Here is a 22,374-nt window from a genome sequence, read left to right as displayed (position 1 = left end):
TTCTTTTCTGCATCTTATCCTTCAAAAAACCAAGTATGGCATTCTTATTACGGCCCATAACACAGGGGAGGCCGAGATACATACTATTGTCAGGAGCTTCATGCATGCGGAGTAGATTACACATATCTTGTCGAGCAGTGGAGGTAGTGTTTAAACTAAAGAATATATTTGATTTTGAATAGTTAACACACTGACCTGAAGCTTGTTCGAAAAGTTGAAGTAAAAGAAGAACGCTATGAGCCTCCCTAGCAATGGCTTTGCAATAGATGTAGCAATCATCAGCAAACAACATATGAGAAACAACAGGAGCACCATTACACACCCGACACCCATGAAGAACACCCCTGGCTTCAAATCTCTTTATAAGAGCAGAAAGACCCTCAGCACACAACAGAAACAAATAAGGAGAGAGGGGATCACCTTGACGAAGACCCCTCCCCGGTGTAATCGGCCCCATCTCACGACCCCCATGAGTAATTGTGTATGAAACCGAAGAAACACAGTGCATAATAAGATCCACCACTCGGTCTTGAAAGCCCATTTTAAGCATCATGTGACGAAGAAAAATCCACTCAACCCGGTCATAAGCTTTGCTCATATCAAGCTTCAGAGCCATATAACCTTCCTTTCCGACCCTCTTCCGCTTAAGATAATGCATTACCTCAAACGAAACCATAATATTATCAGTGATAAGACGCCCCGGGATAAAAGCACTTTGGTTTTCAGAAATCACAGAAGGAAGAACACTCTTCAGCCGATTAGCAAGCACTTTAGAACACACCTTGTAAAGAACATTGCAGAGAGCAATAGGGCGCAGGTCTCCCATGGTAGTGGCATTTTTCTTCTTAGGGATCAACACCAGATTAGTATGATTAAGACCAATTGGCAAATGACCAACTAAGAAAAAAGAACGAACCTGTTTAATTACATCAGCGCCCACAACAGCCCAAAACTTCTGATAGAACCCTGGTGTCATACCGTCAGGACCCGGAGACTTATCAGGGTGCATCTGAAAAAGAGCTGCTTTCACTTCTTCATCAGTCAAAGGTTGCATTAAAAAATCATTCTGAGCCGAAGAAATAGAGGGTGAAATACCATCAAGAACATCATCCATATGACAAGTAGAGCTAGTAAATAGGTTTCGAAAATAAGAGCACATAACCTCAGATAAACCCGAATCCCAGTCGACCCAATTGCCATCGTCGTTTTGAAGCTTCTCAATAGCATTCGACCGCCGCCGAGAGGAGGCCGTAGCATGAAAGAATTTGCTATTTTTATCGCCCTCTTGCAACCACAATTGCTTCGAGCGTTGGCGCCAAAATACCTCTTTTTGAGTAAGAACTTCGAAAAGCTCAGTCTCGGCCTCTTTGTACTTAATAATGGCATCAGGGTCACGGCCAGCTAATCATGGCGTTGATTGAACTGAAGTAAACATATTTATAATTCTCTTGCACACCACCTGTTTGATGAAAGTCATTGTGATATTCTATAGTTTCCCTTTGAGTATGTTTAATAGGAAGTGTGGACATCATTTTCTGACATCGAACCACTTAAATCTCTTTTTGGTAACAGATTAAACTAACAGTATTAAAAATTATTTATAGAGAATTTTTGTTTTTAAGGTGCCAAATAGAATTCACTTATTAGAGCATTAAAAAACGTTTCCTGTAATTTGTTTCCAACCTTATCTATTATTAAAGTAAAATTGAAGAAAAAATATTACCATCACACCCTTATAATTCTCTTCATTAAAAATAAATTGACTTACATAATTATTACATATTGATTTTAAAACATAATCAAACAACATAATAGTTCTCCCATTACCCATGACTCAAAACAAGACAAAACCAAAGAAAAAAGAAATCCCTTTTAATAAGGCATGTCATATTGTAATAGTATAATAGTTATAACTAACCACTTCCTAATAATAATAATAATTTTTAGAAAGAAAATAAAAAAAAAAAAAGAGGACAAATAATAATAATAATCAATGGTGGGTTTTGATGCATTATCTATTTTCTCATCAAATTTTCTCTTTCTAAAAATAACATAATATATAAAAAAATGTGTCTATAATGAATTGTCTCAACCACCACCAAAATTAAATACTCAAATGAAACAAAACAAAATAATAAGTATTCTATAAAAAAAAAAAAAAAAAAAAAAAAAAAAAAAAAAAACCGGGTCGGGCCTAACCCGGCCCAATTATCTCGGGCCGGGCTTGACCCGCTAGGCCAAAAGAAGGAGTCGGGCCGGGCCGGGCCGGGCCAAAGTGATGTCGGGCCGGGCCGGGTTTGTGGCGGGCCGGGCCGGGCCCGGCCCGACTGACATTCCTAAGTATCAGTTACTTCCAAATGTTCTTTTAATAAATTCAAACAGAGTCTGTATTGACGAAATTGAAAGAAAAATACAGTTTTACAAACATTGGGTACTTAAAAATAAACATTGGGTTTATGCCGCTTACAAACATAAAACTTTAGGTACTTATATCGCTATTTACCCATAATTATATAAAGTACTATTTTTTTTTTTGTAAAAAATTTACATTTTTACGTTTAATGATTTTTTCATATTTTTATACAGTATTTTATAAAAACAACACGAAAATAATAAAAAAAAATTATATAAAAATAACATCAAATCAACAACAACAAAATAGCATACAAATAACAATAAATTAATATAAAATGCATTAAAATACTGTATTTTTTATAAATAAAATCATAAAATTAAATTATAAAATTATTTAAAATTCCGTACAATCTTATTTTTGTAATTTTTTTTTTATTTTTGTGTATTTGTTAAATAATCCTTTATATTTTTATTCTACATATTTTTAGTTTTGTATCTTTATAAAATTTATATTTTTTCATATTTACTTCACATATTTTTGTTTTATCTCCACAAATTTATATTTTTTCCAATAAAATTTAGAAATTTTTACATGAAAAATCCTTTTTACACACTTTATTACATAATTACCCTCACACGCCTATTACTACATTTATACTTACAAACTTATTTTTATTACACATTTACCACTTACTCATCATACCATGCATACACGTGTTCTCTCCCCATGCATCATCAATCAAATCATACTCTCTTCCCTCTCTTTTTTCATTTTGTTTTCATTTCATTTTCTATTCTTCATTTCTGTTCTCTAAGTTCATTTTGAATTCAAGTAACCTCCATTAACCACCCATAATTTATCACGTTTTTCCCTCTTATTTTTGGTTCATCCACGAATTTTCAACTTCCTCTTAGCCCACGATTTAGCAACTGTTTTTCCCTCTCTGTTTCATTTTTTTTCAATCTTATTTATACCATGGCAATCACTCGGTCATCTTCATCCCCTTCTCCAGTTCTCAAAAAAAAATCAAAAATGGGCAAGAAATCTTTGGCCAACAAATCCAAGGGTAAACGCCCAATCAATGATGATTTTGATTCTGATTTTGAAGCTCCCATGCCGAAGCGTGTGAGACCCCATTCTTCGAAGAAATCGAAGCTGAACTTGGAGGAGCCCACGCTTCCAGAAATTTCTGGGAAAAAATTTCAAAAATCTATTACACATGCTGAAGATCGGACTGAGGTTGGTTTTTCGTTTTATTTTCGTTTCCCCCTTTCTTCCATTTATGCTTTACCCAGATTTTGGCGTTTTCATGTTCATTATGCTTTGTGTGATTTTAGGGTTTCATTTGCGCATTTTGTTTTATGTTTTTAAATTTTTTAGTTATTTATTGTTGCTTTTGATCATTTCATTTGATTCTGGTCTGGGTGTTGTTCTTTAATTTTGTTTTGTTTTCTTTATTTTCAGTGTTTTTTTGTGCTTACAGGTTATGTGTTTTGTTTTCGTTTTTGGTGTTTTCAATCATTCTTCGGTAGTTTCTTTTCAGTTTTTTAATAGTTTGTTACTGGTATGTTTTGATGTGTTTTCGATTTTCATTAGGTTTAGTTGTTTGCTGTTATATTTTAGATTTCAAAACGATTTTCAAATCTTTGCTCTATATTTTTCTATAGTTGTATATGTTTTTTAGTTTGTTTGTTGTTTTAATATAGTTTTGTTGTTCTTTTTAGTTTGTATATGTTTTTTAGTTTGTTAGTTGTTTACTGTTTTTTTTATGTTTCCAAACGATTTAAGGTCTTTGCTGTTATTTTCTGTGTAGTTGTTTGCCATTGATAGTTTGTTTTTAGTTTGTTTGTAGTTGTATTACAGTTTTCATACTGTTTAACTCAGGATTTATAATTTATATTGGCCCTTTTTTGTTATGTTGCAGGTTTGGGATCAGTAAATTTAGTCCTTCGATTTTTACGGATCTAAGTGTGTGTGCACCGAGTGTGTGATTCCGTGATAAATAATATTAAAAACACTTTATCTGTTAATTTGCTTTCTTTGTTTCGTCAAACTCAGTTTGGGCATTTTCTCGGATATGCCCGAGTTTGTTTTTCACCCACAAGTCGTTCATAGTTTATTACTAAGGGAAGTTTTACGGCTAATCCTAAGGAGTTTTGGGCTAAGGTTGCTGGCCGTTGCATACGGTTTAGTGCCGAAGAATTTTACCTTATTTCTGGTTTAGATTGTTTCGGTGATTGCAACAAGTTGTTGTTTTCACAGGAAACAAATCAATTGGTAGAAACATGTTTCCGTGGTGTAAAAACTATTGACAACAAAGCCATCGAGGATGCTTTTTTGGGTAGTCGGTGGGGTTTGGATGAGTCTATTGGTTTGAAAATGGCTGTTTTGTATTTCATTCAGTGTTTTCTTCTTAGCAATACTCCTGACAAAGAAGTGTCTAGGTTTGTTCTAGATGTAGTTGATAGCGGTCGGTGGGATGAGTATTGTTGGGGTAGGGAATCATTTGAATTGACAATTGACTCATTCAAAGGTAGGATTGAGCATGGGATCATTATGAAAAATAGAAAGGCAGAGAAGGGAGGCCAATATGATGGCTGGTATAGGGCATTGGGATGTCCTTGGGTTTTTACTGTTTGGTTTTATGAATGCTGTCCTGCAATGGTGAACTCTTTCTGTAAGAGAGTTTCATCTTCTATTCCCGTGATTCGAACTGGAGCAACACCATCGTCACCAAAAATCCAACCGCTTCGAGACTTGAAGGGCAAGATTTTTGATTTACCTTTGGAGAAGGTACTTTACGCTTCTTTCTTGTTTTTTTCCCGTTTCTTTTCAGTTTTATATATGTTGTTGTTTTTTGGTTTTTCCAATTGTTTTAATTTTTTTTCATATTATGTTTAATTATGCTGTTCAGTTGAAGATAAAAAACATGCGTCCTACTGATGAAGAGAGGCAGCAGCTTCAACTTGACGGTCTATTTCTCGATGAATCTATTGATGAACGTGGTGTAGCGAAGCAATCCTTCGAGGGTGGCTCATCTTCAAAGAAGTCTGATTCAGCAGATATTGATTGGATGAAATCTAAGCTGGAGATGCTCAGTTCGAATCAATCATCATTGGCCGAGGACTTCATTTCGTTGAGGTGTTTTGTTGATTTTAATTTCAAATCCGTAATGACTGTAATTAAGGATATCCAAGAGAAGGTTAATGCCATTCATCGTCGTCCTTCTGACGAGGTATTTATTCTTATTTTATTGTTTAGGTTTTTTTATATTTTTTTTTGTATAGTTTCTTTACTGTTTTATTTAAGTTTCATTTATGTTGGTTGATACAGGGAAAGTCATCGGATGAATTAGTAACTCAAGATTCTGATGATGATCCTGATGATGATGATGATGATGATGATGCCGAGGATGATGAGAAGCAATTGCCTGATCCAGAAAATATTGATTCCGACTCCGACGATGGTGGTGAGTTGGTTAAAGTTGGTGGGGATGCTGATGATGCTGACAAGGTACATTCTTCTTGTCCCTTCTGCTGATGTGAATCCTTCTGAGGATGTTGGAGGGAGTGATAAAAATGTTAAGGATGTTGAGAAGCCGAAGGGCGATGAGTCTCGATTGAAGGGGGACGATTTCTTTGATGGGTTGAGCCAGCTTGTAATAGATGATGATCAAGTTGTGTTGGCTGGCTTGGAGGCTGTTGCTAAAATCAATGTAAGTTTACTTTTAATTGTTTTCAAAAAAACTAGGTTTCTTTTTGGTTGCTCATTAGTTTCTAGTATGTTTTGCAACTGTTTTAATGCATTCTTTATTTTTTAGGTCCCCGCACCCAATCCAGATGTTGTTGGTGAAAAGTCAGATGCCCTTCATACTGATGAAGAAACTGAGGATACTGTCTCTGATACACCTCTGTTGGATAAGAGGAAGCGTGCTCCGGCCTTGAAATCTCCATTTGTTGATTTCGGGTCTGCGGATGTCGGGAGCACTCCAATGGAGCTTATGTCCTCAGGTTCTCAGTCAGCTGGGGATGATAGGGATTTCAAAATGGTGACTTATGTGAAGGGCCTTTATGCTCTTAATGATGCTTTTGCTGATCCCGTATCTACCGAGATTGAGGCAAAATTTGACTCTTGGATTGGTGAAGGATTGCTTAAACATCCCAGGTGACTGTTTTTTATTAAATCTGTTTTTGTATTATTTTTTTTTTCCAGTTTTATTCCTGTTTTAATGCTATTTTTTTGCTGTTTTTTTGTTGTTGTAGGCATTATAATTGTTATGAAGACGGCGCAAAGAAATTTACCCCGGGTTTTAGGCTAGGTGTTGATTATGTTGAGGATAAAACTTGGTTTTACCATTTGGCCACATGCGACATGTTTATGAACGACTCGGTAAAGTTTCCAATTTATATTGTACTTATGGTAGTTTGTTTTTAGTTTCTTTATAAATGTTTTTTAGTTTTGATACTACATTTCAGTTTTTTTACAGTTGTTAAACCTTTTCATTTGTGTTTCTGTGTTGTTTTTTTTTCTCAGCATATGAACACCATATTCTATTACCTTCGGAAAAAAGGTAAGTATTCTTCCGCTGTGACGTTGAATTTCGCAACCACTGATTGTCTTTTTGATGATTCCATCCAAGCATTGTACCACAAATTTAACAAGGCCAAGTCAATGAAGACTAAGATGTCACACATTCACGCTGCCCACCCAATTGCGCATTACATCCGAGGTATGCGCATTCCCTGTTCCAAGCCTTGGTATGAAGCCGATCACGTGCTTTTCATCATCAATTTAAGAAGGGAAAGTCATTGGGTTTTTGGGCGTCTTGACGTGCACGAAAGGACGTTATTTCTGTACAATTCTTTGAGAACCGCGAAGATGAATGCCGCAGCTAGGAATGCGATGAAGGCTTATTCCGTGTTGCTGCCTTTGTTTTTCGATTTACTTGGGTTCTGGAAGAATAGAGCACAAGTTCCTGCCTCGCTTTCGACCCTACGGCCTCCATTCAGAATCGTGGAGCTTAGTGGTCTTGCGTCTCAGCAGAAGAAGTGAGTGTTTCTTTTAAGTTTCTTTTATGTTGTTTTTTAGTTTCTAATCTGTTTAGTTTTTTCTCTATGTTTTTTAACAGTGATTGTGGAGCATATGTTGCTGCCTTTGCTGAATTCTTTATACACGGAAAGGATGTCCCTGCAGACTTTGACATCGAAGTTTATCGAACCCGACTTGCTTCACTTTTCTACTCGTACGGACAAAGGAAAATTGACGAAAGTATTGACAGCGAGGATGAGAAGCAAACCAAGTCTTCTAAGGCATCTAAATTGAAGAAATAGGAACTTTTAATTTGGTGGCTCTATTATGTTATTTGTTGAATCTATTTACTTGACAAGTTTTAGTGTTGTTGTGTGTTTAAAACTATGTAGCTGGTTTAAAACTTTTAGGATATTTGACATTCACTCCTTATAATATCTTTATTGTATAGGTTTGTATTCCCAAAGTTGTGTGTTTTTTTAATTGTTCAAGTTCTTATATACGGTCGCACAACTATGGAGAAACTATTAACCAACTAAATACAAACTATGTTTTCATTTTTCCTAAATAGTGCTATGAATGTATATTTATTCTTCGTATTCCATTAACTCTTTTCCCTTATTCAAGTTATGTTTTATCAATTATTGACTGACTGCCTTTAAAACTGTAAAGAATAAGTCATTCCGGTACTTAATATTTTACAAAGGGTCGCAACTGTAACAAAACGATTTTGAAACTATTAAAAAACTGTTTCAAATTTCATAAAAATGAAATCCCATGTATTTAGAGCATCACAGATCAACCTGTTTGAATTTGCACACAAAATTAAACAATTCAAATATTTCATATGTATCTATTTTATTGCTTGATTGTTGCATGTCTTTCGATTGTGTCCGTGTTGTCCACATTTGCCGCACCTGTTATGTTTTTTTGTATCCCATTCAGATAAAAACCTTCGTTTCCTTGGTCTTCCAGATCTTATTTTTTGGTTTGGTGGCAGAACAATGATATCTTTTATGTTTTGTGGCACATCCCAAGTTGTGTGATTGTGTACCGGATATGTTGAGCCGCTGTATGTTTCAAGCCATGTTCGCGTGGTGTAATAACCCGAACAATAGTTGTAAACATTCAAGTTCATCTCTTTTATAACAGCAAGCGCATGAGCACACGGTAACTCATCAAGTTGGAATCTGTTGCAACTGCATGTTTTCTCCTTGAGGTTGATGACCCATGATCTGGTTAGTTCAATGACTTCGAACATGGTCTCGTTTATTGGTTTTACCTGCGGATTAAGTGTAAAACTGTTAATATGTATAACAACGAAAAACAAACTATAAAGAAACTAAAATGCAACTAAAATATTTAACATGTCATTACATTTTCTGTCAATGATTCCACAAAGTTGTCGACTAATTTCTTTTCTGCTGTAGGTGTTAAAAATGTTGTTGTTTTCTGTGCTTTTTTCCTGTTTGTGTATGTCCATTGTTGAATCAATGCTCTCAATGACTCCATCAGTGTTGTGATTGGTAGCTCTCTAGCTGCCAAGTTTGCTGCATTTAGAGATTCAACAATGTTTGAAGTCATAGTTGAATACCTGTTGTTTTTGCAGTGGTATCTTGACCATTTGTGGTATCCAACTTGTTGTAAATATGGTCTTACACGGATGTCCAAGCTGTCCAACTCGCTCATATGGTATTCAAATTTCCTCTCTGTGTATGCTCTGGCTGCAGCCGAAGAATGGTTTATCCAGCTTGCTTGCATTCTTCTTGAAGGTTGCTTTTAGGTTGCTTAACAGGTGGTATACACAATAGCAATGTGTGATTTCTGGAAATACTTGACAAGCTGCCTTACTTATGCTCTCATGTCTATCTGAGATCAAGCACTGTTCCTCTCTAATCCCATATGTTTCTCTCACTTTTGTGAAAAACCATTGCCATGAGTTGTTGTTTTCTGAATCCACAACAGAAAAAGCTAGTGGAAAAATGTGCCCATTTGCATCCTGTGTACAAGCAGAGAGAGCAGTGTACCTCCATATGTTGATTTAAGGAAAGTTCCGTCAACAACTATTATAGGTTTGCATTTCTTCCATCCTTTTATTGATGCATCCAGTGCGACAAACAAGTACTTGAAGCTGTTGTCATTCTCTGTTTCCATGTGCACTATTGTTCCGGGATTAGTTTTTTGCAACATGTGCAAAAAACCGGGCAGCAACCTGTATGATTCGTTGGCTTTTCCTCGTAATTCTTCTTGCGCGTGCTCTTTGCTTCTCCATGCTTTCATGTAGTTCATTCTGACCCCATACTTGTGTTTCATTTCTCCTCTGATGTCTTGTGGCGTTTGAGTTGTTTTTATGTTGGTGAACCGTGGTTTGATGTAGTTTCCAATCAATTTCGTTGTAGCTTGTCTCTTGTCGGCAAATCTGATGTTTAGATCACAAGTGTGTATCACCTTTCTGTCGTACTTTCGAATGATGAATGACTTTGTTGGACCGTTTCTGGATGCTGTTAGTGCCCACTTGCATTTTGGATCCAAACAACAAATCTTGTATGTTCTTGCACATGATTTTTTAACTCTGAATTGGAAGTTGTTCCTAATTGCATAGAAACCAAGCACACTCTGCAGTGTTTCTTTGTCTTTGTATATTTGTGCTTCTTCTATTTCTGGATGATGCGGATCTGTGATTAGTAGTTCGTCATAATCTGTGATTTCTGGTTCCTTTTTTCTGTTGTTTTCCAGTTGCTCAACCATTTCCTCTGCCACAAGTTTTGCATAGTCCATGAAGTCAAAACTTTCTTCCCCAAATTCCAGTACTCTTGCTTCAATTATATGTTGTTGATTTGTTGAGTCTTCTGTTGTTGCTGCATTGTATTCGATTGGTTGGAAGGCGCTTCTATGTGTAATTAATGAATTGTCATTTCCAAAGAATGTTGCATCGATGGTTGTTGTTGGGTTGTTGATGACATTCACACACATTGGGTATGTTGTGAAGTCGGGGTCTTTCAGTTTGAGTTGTATGTAGAAATGCAGGCTTTGATCATCCTTTATCCTCAATGGTTGGTATCCTTCCTTCACTTGATATTTCAGTTGCAAAACAGTGTTTTCTTGGTTGCATTCCAGGGCATCTTTGAGTTTCTGTTGCAAATCTTCATAGTTACAATTGGCAGAAATGTAGTGTCCACTGGCTTCATAATTTTCATAATTCATTCGATCATCGAATTTTCCATTGTAGAAGACTAGGAATGGAATGTCTTTCCTTTCCTGTGTTTTTGCAATGGTTATTAGTCCGAGGCAACGAATTTTAAAACTGGTTTTATTATGTTATGAAATAGAGTACAAACTTACTTCTATCTCTGTTCCTTTGTTCAAGCATTGTATTTCCTGTCCTGATTCCTGATTTTGCCATTTTTTTGGTTGTTAATAAACTACAAAGAAACGAGAATAAAACTATTAAGAAACTTCATTTAAATTTTGGGAAGCTAACCATTTCTCAAACTGTTCTGTCCTCTATCTTTTCCACAATAAATTCCTGCAAAAAACGTAATGAAACTATTATTAAATGATTATGCAACTGTAAACCAACTGAAAAACCACAATTATATCCCCAAAATTACATAGTTCTTACGCATTGTCATTTTTCATCATGTTTATTCGAATCAGATCGATTTACAACTATTATAAAACTAATTTGCTACCATTAACATAGATCTTACCTTGTATATATGCTAGCTCTTGGTACTTGTCATATAACACTTCTTCATGATTTCTAAACCATTTTCAAACGATAATGCAACTGTAAGCCAACGCAAAAAAAAAAATAAAAAAAAGTTATTAGTATCCCTTGTTTCCTTAATCAGAATCAGTTCTTGTTTATGGGTTTTACCATATGAATTTCCTGTTGCACACCAGTGAATCAACCAGAATGCAACTAAAAATGCCGTGTATCATTGTTGAAAAAAAAATTCAGTTCATACCTTTTTTTTTTGGATTTGAGGGGGAGCTCCAGATCTGTTCAATACAGATTTACATTGCTTCAATCTGAATTTTCGACGATCGTTTGAGTGATATTGCACTATAAAAACCGAAATCAAATGTTGAAATTCAGTTTCTCCACGGTTGTCCTGCTCTTTTTTTAAAAAAATTTTTAGATCGTTGGATTTGTTCGTTTCCTATTGAAATTCGACGGGATTTACAGTTGTTTTACGTTCGATCTGGTTTCATTCTGGTTGCGTGGCCGACTGCATCGATGGAGCTTCATTCATCCTCTCCGTTTGTGACGTGCGGCTGAAGGTAAGGGCAAGTGGTATTTTTGTAATATTTTCATTTTGGGCTGTACAAATGTTCATTGGGCCGGCCCACAGTATTGTTGTAATATTTTTCCATTTTTAGAATATTCCTGTTTTTTTCCCTAAAATTTATTAGTACTCATTATTTTTTTTTAAAAAAAAAACCCACTAAAAACATGTGGCTGCCCCCAGTGCAACAAAGATTTTCCCCATAATTTATATATCCTTAACATGAAAAAAGATCAAACAACAACATTTGTTATTGACTTTTTTAAAAAATAAAATTATTGTTGAATATCATTTCTTATTGCAAGGATATTTAGGTGGGGTTTGGTTGGAGGTAATGAGATGGAATGGAATGAAAAGAAAACAATTTTTATTCTATTCTTTTGTTTGGTTGCATTTAAAACTATTGGAATACCATTCCGATGGAATGACATTTCCATCATTTTGGTGGAATAACTATTCAATTTTGAAATAGATCAGGAAAGACCATTACAATGTAAAATTTGAAAAAAGTTAATAATTTTTTTTATGCATTTTAAATTTTAGTATATTCCTATTCTTATATTTTCATTCCTCCCAACCAAACGCCACCTAAGAGTTTAGATAATTTTTAGAGTAATTTACTATATAAATACGTAACTTCAATTATTATTTGTAAATAAATATTTAAGTTTAATTTTTTATGGTAATAATACTTAAGTTATATTTTAAAAACTTATCTTACCGTTAAATATCAAGTTATTATCTACGAGTTATTTATTTATTGGTATAATTAAATTAATTTTTAAATAAAAAATAAAAATTTAATAATATGAATCAATCATAAATTGTGACGTGACTATTGAATTAAAATTCAATAGTCAAGTACTTACAAAAATTTAGAAATATAATTTAAATGAAATATAATTTAAATATTATTACGGTAAAAATTAAATTTAAATATTTATTTAAAATTAAAAATTAAATTTATATATTTATACTACAAAAATTACTCGTATAAATTTTTTTATGAGATAATGTCATTTTGGCGGTTAAGAACTTGAACTCTCCAACACTTGACATTGCCTTTAATTTCGAAAAATTTACACCCATTACTGCCTTTATCATTTTTTTTTTCATTTGTACTGTCGCACGGTCATTTTAACTTTTATACTGTTTTTTATTTTTAAATATTTTTGGCAGTATATTACCTTTAGTAAGTTTTATTAATAATGGTTTTATGACTTTAAAGTGTCATGCTGGGGTTATTCCACGTTTTTTTTCTCTACTGTATCATTTTTTTCCAAAACATTTTATAATAATAATAAAATAGGAAATAATGAGTAGTTGTGTCTCCCACATCAAAATTTAAATTTTTTTGTTTTATTAGAGTGATTGATTTGGACGTGAGATGTGACAACTCTTACACACACTACTCAATAAAGTAACCCTCTCATCAACTTTATTTATTTATTTATATTTTCCACTCTAAACAAAAACCAAAACCATGTTACAGTTCTTTTTCACAGCAGCTTTCTCTGCAATCCCTTTGACTCTCTACATCCCTCCCCCAAGAAACCTCAACCTCTTCGTTGAAACCATGGAAGATGCTCTCAGAGAGTCCAGACCTTACACTGATATACTCTTCCCTAGAGCTCGCCGTGTATGGTCATGGATCTTATCTTGGGTTCTCTGTGGACCAAGAAGAAGAACAAGGTAGAAAAAACACACACAACAGAATTTTCAATTTCAAATCATTACCCTTTTGTATATACAACTCAAGTTTCAATTTTTTTTTGGGTTAATTTTGTTATTATTGATAATAATAATAATGGTGTGTGTGGACTATGATGGAGTTTTCTTCTTGTGTCGGCAGCTGTTTGTTTGTTTTTTTTTCTTTTTATTTTGTTAATGTAAAATTTGCCCACACATGAATGAGCAATAGTTATAATCTAGTTTGTGTAAAGTTGGAACTTTAGTTTGTTTTTCTGTGTTTTATTATTTATCAAATCATGAGATGTTTGAAACAAAGTAAAAGATGCAAACAGCCGAAAGAAAGTTTAAAAGTCTCCCAAATCTGATAAGTTTTTTTTTTTCTGTTGTTCTTGTGTTGTTTTAAGAGTTTTTTCAAGTTGATTATATTTCCTATTTCTTTTTTTTTTTCTTGCATGTTTTTTTTTGTTAGTATTTTTAATGTTTTTTTATGCTTGTTGTTTATGTTCTTTAATTTTTTTTTTTTTTGTGTTGTTTTGGTAGTGTTTTCTTATGTTTTTTTATAGGATGGGAATCCAAGTACACCCGATCGAAATACTACCATTCCAAAGTTTTTTTATGCTTGTTTTTTTATGTTCTGTATTTTTTTTGTGTTGTTTTAGTAGTGTTTTCTTATATTTTTTTTATAGGATTGTCACATTCTCTTGAAATAATTATGTTCTTTTTCCCATTGTCCATTGCTCTTTATGAGAACTGATATAGATTTCATATCCTGTCATTTTTTACAATATTTCATTTATGTGGCCTTTTTTTCATATTAAAACAATAGTAAAATAACACTACAAAACAGTAATTTGTTGTTGATTTAGTTATTTTTTCTCTTTGCCAGATTTTATGGTTTTTTCTTGGTGTTTCTATGATTCTGGTGTTGATTTGTCCGTCCCCAACCACGAAGGAGGTGCCGTTTGTGCTTTGTTACTGTTAACAGTATAAAAGTAAATATTTTAGGTCTGGACAGTATGAAAGAAAAAAAAAAGGCTTGGACAGTAAAAAAGAAATAATTGTCGTGACAGTATTATTGTAAAATTTGGAAAAAAAACAGTAATTTTGTAAGTTTCTCTTAATTTCTGTGTTCACTCTTAGTTTGAGTTGGTCAATTCATAGGACAACATAAGTAAGATACGTGTCAAAATCCCACAAGTTGAGGAATTGTATAGTTTGGGTTCTTGGGTCCCTCCAGCTGGCAAAGTATGTGATTGTGAGGGGCTATTTCCTTCCCTATCCAATATTTATCACACCTTATTCGTAAACTCTTTGTTAAAAGCGTGTGACATTACTTCACAGCCTGACTTCTTATCACCATGCACCATTCCAATTTTCCAATACAAAATCCGTGTTCTCTTTTCTCTGAAATGTAAACTAACATATATATCATCATCTGATTTGATTGTTTATTATTGCATTCACATCTATGATCTATATATACATACTTACACTATTATATAAACACAACACCAACAAAATCATTTTTAATTTTTTATATACAGTTATCACTATCACTTAAAGAAGAAAAACTAACTAAAGAAAAGAGAGTTACTACTCAGTCTTGACCATTTCATGGATAATACTTTCGACTCTACAACTTCAAATGTTTGGTCCATGTCACTTATGAACTCCTCCGATGAAGAGCCGGCTCTTCTCTTGGCTTCGAGTAATCCCAAGAAGCGAGCTGGTCGGAAGATGTTTAAGGAGACACGTCATCCTGTGTACCGTGGCGTAAGGAGGAGGAATAATTCAGGTAAGTGGGTGTCCGAGATTAGGGAGCCTAACAAGAAGACTAGGATTTGGCTAGGCACATTTCCCAATGCTGACATGGCGGCGCGTGCACATGACGTAGCAGCCATTGCTTTGAGGGGTCGCTCTGCTTGTCTTAACTTTGCTGACTCGGCTTGGAAGCTTCCGTCTCCCGCTTCTTTGGACCCCAAGGATATTCAGAAGGCAGCCGCCGAGGCCGCCGAGGCTTTCGGTCCACAGAAGAGCACGGCGGAGACGAAGTCCGAGACGGTATCGGAGAATGTGTTTTGTATAGAAGATGAGGTGTTTGGGATGCCGGGGTTGCTGACAAGTATGGCGGAGGCGATGCTATTGCCTCCACCGCAATGCATGGATCAATGGTATTATAGTAGCGATGACGTGGACGTTTGTGCTGACGTGTCACTGTGGAGCTATTCAACTTAGTCAGTGTAGTGTTTTTTTTGTGTTATGATGTATAAAGAAAGATATGTGTTGACTCTGATTTGATAGTTGTATTAGAGCTGTGCTAGTCAGTCGGAATGTGTTGCGTTAGTCACCTGTTACAAAATTGGACTGGGAAGGAAATTTTTGTACCGTACTAGTATTTTTTTTTTTGTTGATAGCATCATTGCTATGGGCCTATAATTATTTGTTTTTGAATGAATGATAATTATTAGGGAAATTTACTTGGTATACTAACTTTTGTTATTTTTTTACAAAAATATTGACAGGCGGTATTTTTTACTTTTTTACTGTGTTTTTTTATAAGTTTCATACTGCAGTATACTGTGTTAAGTTTTACTGGTGTTCTACTGTTGTTTTGAGTTGTCTTGCTTTGTGTTTTACTGGTATTTTATAATAACACAGTATTTGAAAAGATTTCCGTGTGACAATATTTTTATAAAAACTAACCTAAATTCTAGTATTTTTGTAAGTTTCCCTAATTATTATTTGGCCAAAGTGAAAACAAAACCGAACTTTTACAAAAACTCAGGTAATCCAAACCACTTTAACTCTTGTCTCAACAAGAGAAAGAGCCAGCCTAAACTTACCACAAACTAAATAAATATCTTACAAAATTAATTTTGTAAGTCACTAAACAAGCTTCTTTTTTGTTCACAAATTTTATAAAATCTTGGCAATCCATCTTTATCTCAATATTATAACCTCTCTATAATTACTTAACGGTTTTTATAATCTTATTATTAAAAGAAAATAAATAAAACCCTATATTAAATTTCACTAGTGATATTACACTAAACGAGGATGATATTATACAATTTTAGCAAAAAAAAGGATGCTATTACAACCTCTATTTTTGTTCTCTTGTACGGGGACTATTAACAGTAATATTGAGAATTAAAATAAAGCTGTGAAAGCAAATAAAAAGTAACTCTTTTTTGGCCATATTATACAACCTATAATGATGCTTGCTCATTGAAATATAATGTATGGGCTAAAGTCTGTAAATATATAGAATACTAGCGCTTCACATTATTGTACAATTCATGCAAAAGATAAGCATTTATGTCAATTAATAGATCTGATGTTTAACACGTTGACATTTCCAAGTAACAACAGATAATCTCAGACACAAATACGCAGTATCAATAAATGTTCTTTTATATGAAATCAAAAATGATCAAGAACTTTTATATGAGGGAACCAAAATGTAACCAATACAAAAAAAAAAGACAAAAAAAAAAACTTTCCTACTGGGAAGGAAAAAGGTGTAGCAGCAAAATTTGCAGACCTAGAATCATAAATAATGTTGTGTTTAAATAAATAGCTAGTTTCTTAGCCATGTCTACAAGGTTTACGTTTCTTTAATATGCTCGCTTGCTAATGCCAGAGCTGAAAACTCCTGTTCAAGGGACTTCAGCTTGGCCTCGTTGTCTTCTTGAATTTTGGCTGGAACCTTATCTTTATAGCCAGAAGCATTCATCTTTTTCCACAATTTCTCTTTTTGCCTGTAATAATGGAACTCAGTTGTTATAAGTAACACTTGCAAAGTATACAAACTAGTAAAGACTTTGGATACAAAGGCCTATTTTTAAGTCAAGGTAGATAAATTGATTAATAACAAGACCTCTTTGTTAGAATTATTTATTTGTGGACTAATATAATACCATAATAACAATCATTAATTATGTGCCTAATATTTCTTATACAATCATAATAGGATGGTTAACAACTATTAATTATTTAGAGGCACATGAGAGCACCCATATGACTATAATTGGCCCATTGAGTTATAGTCCACCATCAATTAGTCCTTATTAACCCAATAAGTTATATAACCCTTTAGGGTTAGATGGGTATGTGAGGTATGTATATATTAAGGATGGATAGTTTGTGTGAATGTTGATAGTTAGACATAAGTGGGTTTGCTCCACAATTGTCTCTTGATTACTCTTCATTCTCTAGCATATTGTTTGTAAAGTCCGCTTAGTTAATTTGGAAATTAGCAGTTGTTTATATTTAATCATGGAATTATTTATAGCTATTTAAATAATTTATTACTGTTATTTATGGAATTCAGATATGCATGATTATGTCATCAGTAGCTTTTATATTTCGCATTTCCGGTGTCCGGTATTTTGGAACTCGGCGTTTGGCTCAGTAGAAATCACAACTTAGTATGTTAGTATTTTGGGGACGGGTTTAGACATTGGGAATGTCGGGAATGGCCGGGAATTTAGAATGTCCCAAAAATACCCCTTTAGTATGATTTTCATGATTTTATGGTGGAGGGGCAAAATGGTCTTTTTGCCCCATTAGTGTTTTGTCTTATGTGAGTGTATTATTTGAAAATAAATATTTAATTATGTGTTTTGTTGGCTGAATATAAGGAAATGTTATAGCTTTTATTCATTTTTCCCAAACTTAGAAAAAAATCACATTTTTCTCAAAGAAACTCTCTCAACTCTCTTTCTCTCTTTTCGGCCATTTGAGGCAGCTTCTAGGGTGATTTTTCCTCTTCAAATTCTAGTAGATTTCAGCTTGTTGTGTGTCTCTAATCAAGGTAAATCTTGTCTTGCTTTTTCTATTTAGTTTTCTTGAGATTTTTATGAAATTGGATGAAATGCATGCATGATTTTGGGATATGTTGCTGCTGTGTTTTTGTTGTTGATTTATGTGGATTAAAGCATGCTTATTGATGTTGATTGAGCTGTGTTGAAAGCATATTAGTTAGGTTGTTCAAGCTTGTAGTTTTTATGTGAAAAAGTTATGAATTTTGGAAAGAAATGTTATATTTTGTTTCTGTGAATTGCTGGATGTTCTTGTATGTTTTCAGAGGTGTTATTATGCTTAGTTAAGTAGAATTAACTAGGCTAGGATGCATGTTAGTGGATTTAACCAAGTTTGAGTTTTTGAACTCAAAGCTTGGTCTTTAATGGTGAATTTTGTGTATGTGCTTTCTGGGTGATTTTGAGGCTTTGGATTTGTTCTAGGGATAGTTTAGAACAGGTCTGGAAAGTTTGGGACCAATTGGGGTTGAATTGGTCGAGTTATGGGATTTTTAGTTGGCTGCCTGCGAGGAACCGGAATTCCGGTTGTGCATCCGGAATTCCGGATGGGGGTCCTGAATTTCCCAGAACCGGAATTCCGGTTGGGCAACCGGTCTTCCGGTTGGGGGATTTTTCAGAACCCTAGTTTTCCTCGTTTTTGGGTTTTTAGGGGTATTGCCATGCTTTTTATCGATAGGGAAACTTTTAGTTTCGAGTTTTAGTCCCCGAGAAGTGATTTAGCGTGTCACTTATAGCGTTGTGATTTTTATGGTTTAGGAGCCAGTAATCCGCCGCTCAGCTTCAGTTCCAGTCAGGTTGACCGGCACACCTGAAATCGGAATCCAGGTAAGATTAGTATAACGGTATGCATATGTAGATTACATGTTTAGCGTGCATGTAGGAAGCCTGCTAGATTACATTAGTTATGTATTTAGGCTTCGAACCATCCAACCCTGTCACGTCGGTACAGCCGGAGTATGACCAAGGCGGAGTATGACCGGCTCGACCGATCAGCCGACAACTTGGTTGGTGGTTCGATCTTATTGACCTATCCCGTCGGTACAGCCGGAGTATGACCAAGGCGGAGTATGACCGGCTCGACCGATCGGGAGGATACTTGTCAATAGTACCGTCCCCCGAACGTTCAAAACTCGGTACCATGTTGGACATGGCGGTAGTGCTCGCACCATGTTGGACATGGCGATGGCGGGACTCGGCATCGTGTTGGACACGGCAGTCAGTTTTATGTATGATATTATTATGCTTTTCTTACTGAGTCTGTCGACTCACAGTTTATGTTCATGTGTAGGTAAAGGCAAGGCTGTAGCTGATGGACCGTGAGCGAGCTTATGAGATTGTACATGTCGGGGCGGTTAGGCCTGGAGCGTACGATCCTCGGGACAGCAAGGCTGAGATTTTTGTAACTGTCGTTAGACGACTTTTATTTTGATGTAATAGTTAAACAGTAAAAACGTTTGTAAATGATTTTATAAATCGGGATCCCGAGACTTTTGTAAAATGGTTTATAAGTTTAATGAAAAAGCAAAATTTTAATTAATCACGTTTTTCCATAAACCTCGTTGATTAGCAACGAGCTGCACAGTACGTTTAAAAATTCAAGTAATACGCCTAAGATAGTTAGGGTGTTACAATTTGGTATCAGAGCCGCCAGGTTGTCTTCCGAAGATCGTCACGACATGTACAATCATCATCGCCAGCTAGCTCGGTTCACGGTTCGATAAGCCTTTATTGCTTTAGTAGTTTATTTTATTCAGTTATGAAAAAGAAAAGCCTGTTAGGAAGCATGTTAGTAGCCTGATAGTAGAATAGGCGCATGTTTCATTTCTAATTTCCAAATTAAGCGGCATTAGTAAGCTCGCCTTGAATACGACCTGATATGCCAACTCTTGGTTTCGCAGGCGGTTCTAACTAGATGGACGCCAGGCGGACTACCAGAGTCGGGGCAACTCCGTAGGTCGAATCGGGGACGGGGAGCTCGGTTTCCCCCACCCGCCGGGGGCCGAGGTGAGGTCCCCGAGGCAGGCTCGTGGCCGGGTGATGAGAACCCGCCACAGCCGCCCGGGCTCCCCGGCCGATCGGGGAGTCCGGAGTGGGAGTCGCGGTTTGCGGAGATGCAAGCCCGGATCGAAGAACAAGACCTCGAGATTCGAGAGGTTGAGACAGGCGGGGTGCTCCCGCAGCTCCAAGGCCCGTAGTTTCGCGGGCACTCGCCCCCGCCGCCTGTGCCGAGATAGTGGTGGCGGCCCACAAATTGGAACCTTTATATGAGCGGTTCCGGAAGCAAGCACCTCCGGTATTCCTGGGAGGTTCGGATGTAACGAAAGCCGAGCAGTGGGCGACGCGTGATTACCGACCCCGAATTTCATGGGTGTCACCGTAATGACAGAGTGGTGTGCGCCACATTTCGGTTCCTGTGAGGACGCCACGGTATGGTGGGACATGGTGTCACAGATTCACGATGTCACCACCATGACTTGGGAAAGGTTCCAAGAACTCTTTAACGCGAAATACTACAATGAGGCGGTCAGAAGCGCCAAGAGGAAAGAGTTCGTTCACCTGACCCAGCGGGAGAACATGAGCGTCACTGAGTATACTACTCAGTTTGATTGGTTGGCGAGGTTAGCCTCGGGAATTGTGCCGACCGACTTCAGCAGAAAGGAGAAGTATCTGGACGGGTTGAATCCCAAGATCAGGCATGACTTGATGATTACCACCGACGACAGCACCACCTATGCTCAGATGGTGGAGAAGGCACTGCGAGCTGAGGGCGCAGTGGGGTGCATGTCAGATTCAGTCAGTACTCCGGTTGGTGGCGGGGCTCCTACCCCTCCTGCATCAGGCTTTAGCAGGGGGAGTAGTGGTTCGGCCATTGATCAGAGGAAGAGGGCACCCACCGCTTCGGCGGCTCGAGTCGAACAAGAGGTTCGGGGGAACCAGAACAGAGGGAGTCGTCCTGGTGGTAATGAGACCCGATTCTCCTATCCCGAGTGCCCTAGCTGCAAGAGGCACCATCGGGGTGAGTGCAAGGGGCAGGGATGCTTTCATTGTGGCATGCCCGGACACTTCAAGAGGGAATGTCCCCAGCTCCGGCCAGAGGCACCGAGAGCTCCAGCGATACCCACTCCAGCCAGGGTGTTCGCTATCACGCAGGCTGATGCAGATGCCAGCCCATCAGTTGTTACAGGTCAGCTTTTTATTAACAACTCGCTTTATTCAGTGCTGTTTGATTCGGGGGCTACACATTCTTATGTGGCGGCCAGAGTCTTTAGTAAGTTGGGTAGACCCTTTGATAGATATGAATCAGGGTTTGGAACCCTGTTACCTGGCGGAGAATTGGTTATCTCCAATAGGTGGATTAGGTCTATGCCGATCAGGATAGATGGTAGAGAGTTAAGCGCTGATCTGATAGAGATAAGCTTAGTCGAATTCGATATTATTTTAGGAATGGATTTCCTATCTAAATATTCGGCGAGCATTGACTGTAAGAGGAAGATGGTGGTCTTCCAACCGGAAAGTGAAGAACCGTTTGTATTTGTGGGTTCGGTTCAGGGATCTCGGATCCCGGTGATCTCGGCTATGTCAGCGAGAGAATTATTGCACGGTGGGTGCTTAGTGGTTTCGGCCGTGGTGGTGGACACCACTCGGCCGTACACCATTCGGCCGAGAGGACATCGAGTGGTTCGGGAATTTTCTGGACGTTTTTCCCGAAGAACTTCCGTGGTTACCACCTCGGCGGGAGATTGACTTCGTGATTGACTTGGCACCGTGGGTGGCTCCGGTTTCCAAAGCCCCGTATAGGATGGCTCCAGCTGAACTTAAGGAATTAAAGATTCAGCTCCAAGGGTTGCTTGACATAGGGTTCATTCGGCCCAGTGTATCACCCTGGGGAGCCCCGGTTTTGTTCGTCAAGAAGAAGGATGGATCTATGAGGATGTGCATCGACTACAGAGAGTTGAACAAGCTGACGGTGAAGAATAAATATCCATTACCTAGGATCGATGACTTGTTCGATCAGCTTCAGGGGAAGACAGTCTTTTCTAAGATTGATCTCCGTTCGGGTTATCATCAGTTGAGGATCCGAGAGGAGGACATTCCAAAGACGGCTTTCCGCACTAGGTATGGACATTACGAGTTTCTGGTTATGTCATTCGGACTAACCAATGCTCCCCGCAAAGATTCATGG

General features: G+C 36.8%; 2 protein-coding genes and 1 long non-coding RNA gene across 5 annotated transcripts; 2 read left to right on the top strand and 1 right to left on the bottom strand.

Moving 5' to 3' along the window:
• The first annotated feature begins 7,355 nt into the window (after window positions 1–7,355).
• LOC133032746 (uncharacterized) lies at window positions 7,356–7,988 on the top strand. Its single transcript, XR_009685334.1, has 2 exons — window positions 7,356–7,404; window positions 7,485–7,988. It is a non-coding gene; the product is annotated as an uncharacterized LOC133032746 (long non-coding RNA).
• Window positions 7,989–8,132: 144 nt separating this feature from the next.
• Window positions 8,133–11,509, bottom strand: LOC115719980 (uncharacterized). 3 transcript variants are annotated; one of them, XR_009685328.1, is made up of 6 exons: window positions 11,356–11,509; window positions 11,095–11,174; window positions 10,866–10,910; window positions 10,727–10,774; window positions 8,762–10,642; window positions 8,133–8,666 (listed from the first exon to the last, which is right to left on the bottom strand). XR_009685328.1 is itself a non-coding variant. In XM_061107041.1 (4 exons), the coding sequence occupies exons 2-4, from the start codon at window positions 10,866–10,868 to the stop codon at window positions 9,356–9,358; spliced, it is 1,338 nt and encodes a 445-aa protein (XP_060963024.1). In that variant the 5' UTR covers window positions 10,869–10,910; window positions 11,095–11,335; the 3' UTR covers window positions 8,539–9,355. The 3 variants fall into 3 exon arrangements, 2 of the variants coding, with proteins under 2 accessions (XP_060963024.1, XP_060963022.1); XM_061107041.1 differs by lacking the exon at window positions 11,356–11,509 and having other exon boundaries at window positions 8,539–10,642; window positions 11,095–11,335; XM_061107039.1 differs by lacking the exon at window positions 11,356–11,509 and having other exon boundaries at window positions 8,539–10,642; window positions 10,866–11,335.
• A 3,278-nt stretch (window positions 11,510–14,787) lies between these two features.
• LOC115707894 (dehydration-responsive element-binding protein 1B-like) lies at window positions 14,788–15,852 on the top strand. Its single transcript, XM_030635989.2, has one exon. The coding sequence runs from the start codon at window positions 14,983–14,985 to the stop codon at window positions 15,601–15,603; it is 621 nt and encodes a 206-aa protein (XP_030491849.2). The 5' UTR covers window positions 14,788–14,982; the 3' UTR covers window positions 15,604–15,852.
• The last annotated feature ends 6,522 nt before the right edge of the window (window positions 15,853–22,374 follow it).

The sequence above is a fragment of the Cannabis sativa genome, chromosome 1 (genome assembly GCF_029168945.1).
Source record: "Cannabis sativa cultivar Pink pepper isolate KNU-18-1 chromosome 1, ASM2916894v1, whole genome shotgun sequence".
In the NCBI taxonomy this organism is placed as follows: domain Eukaryota; kingdom Viridiplantae; phylum Streptophyta; class Magnoliopsida; order Rosales; family Cannabaceae; genus Cannabis; species Cannabis sativa.
This window is presented reverse-complemented; position numbering and strand designations above follow the sequence as displayed.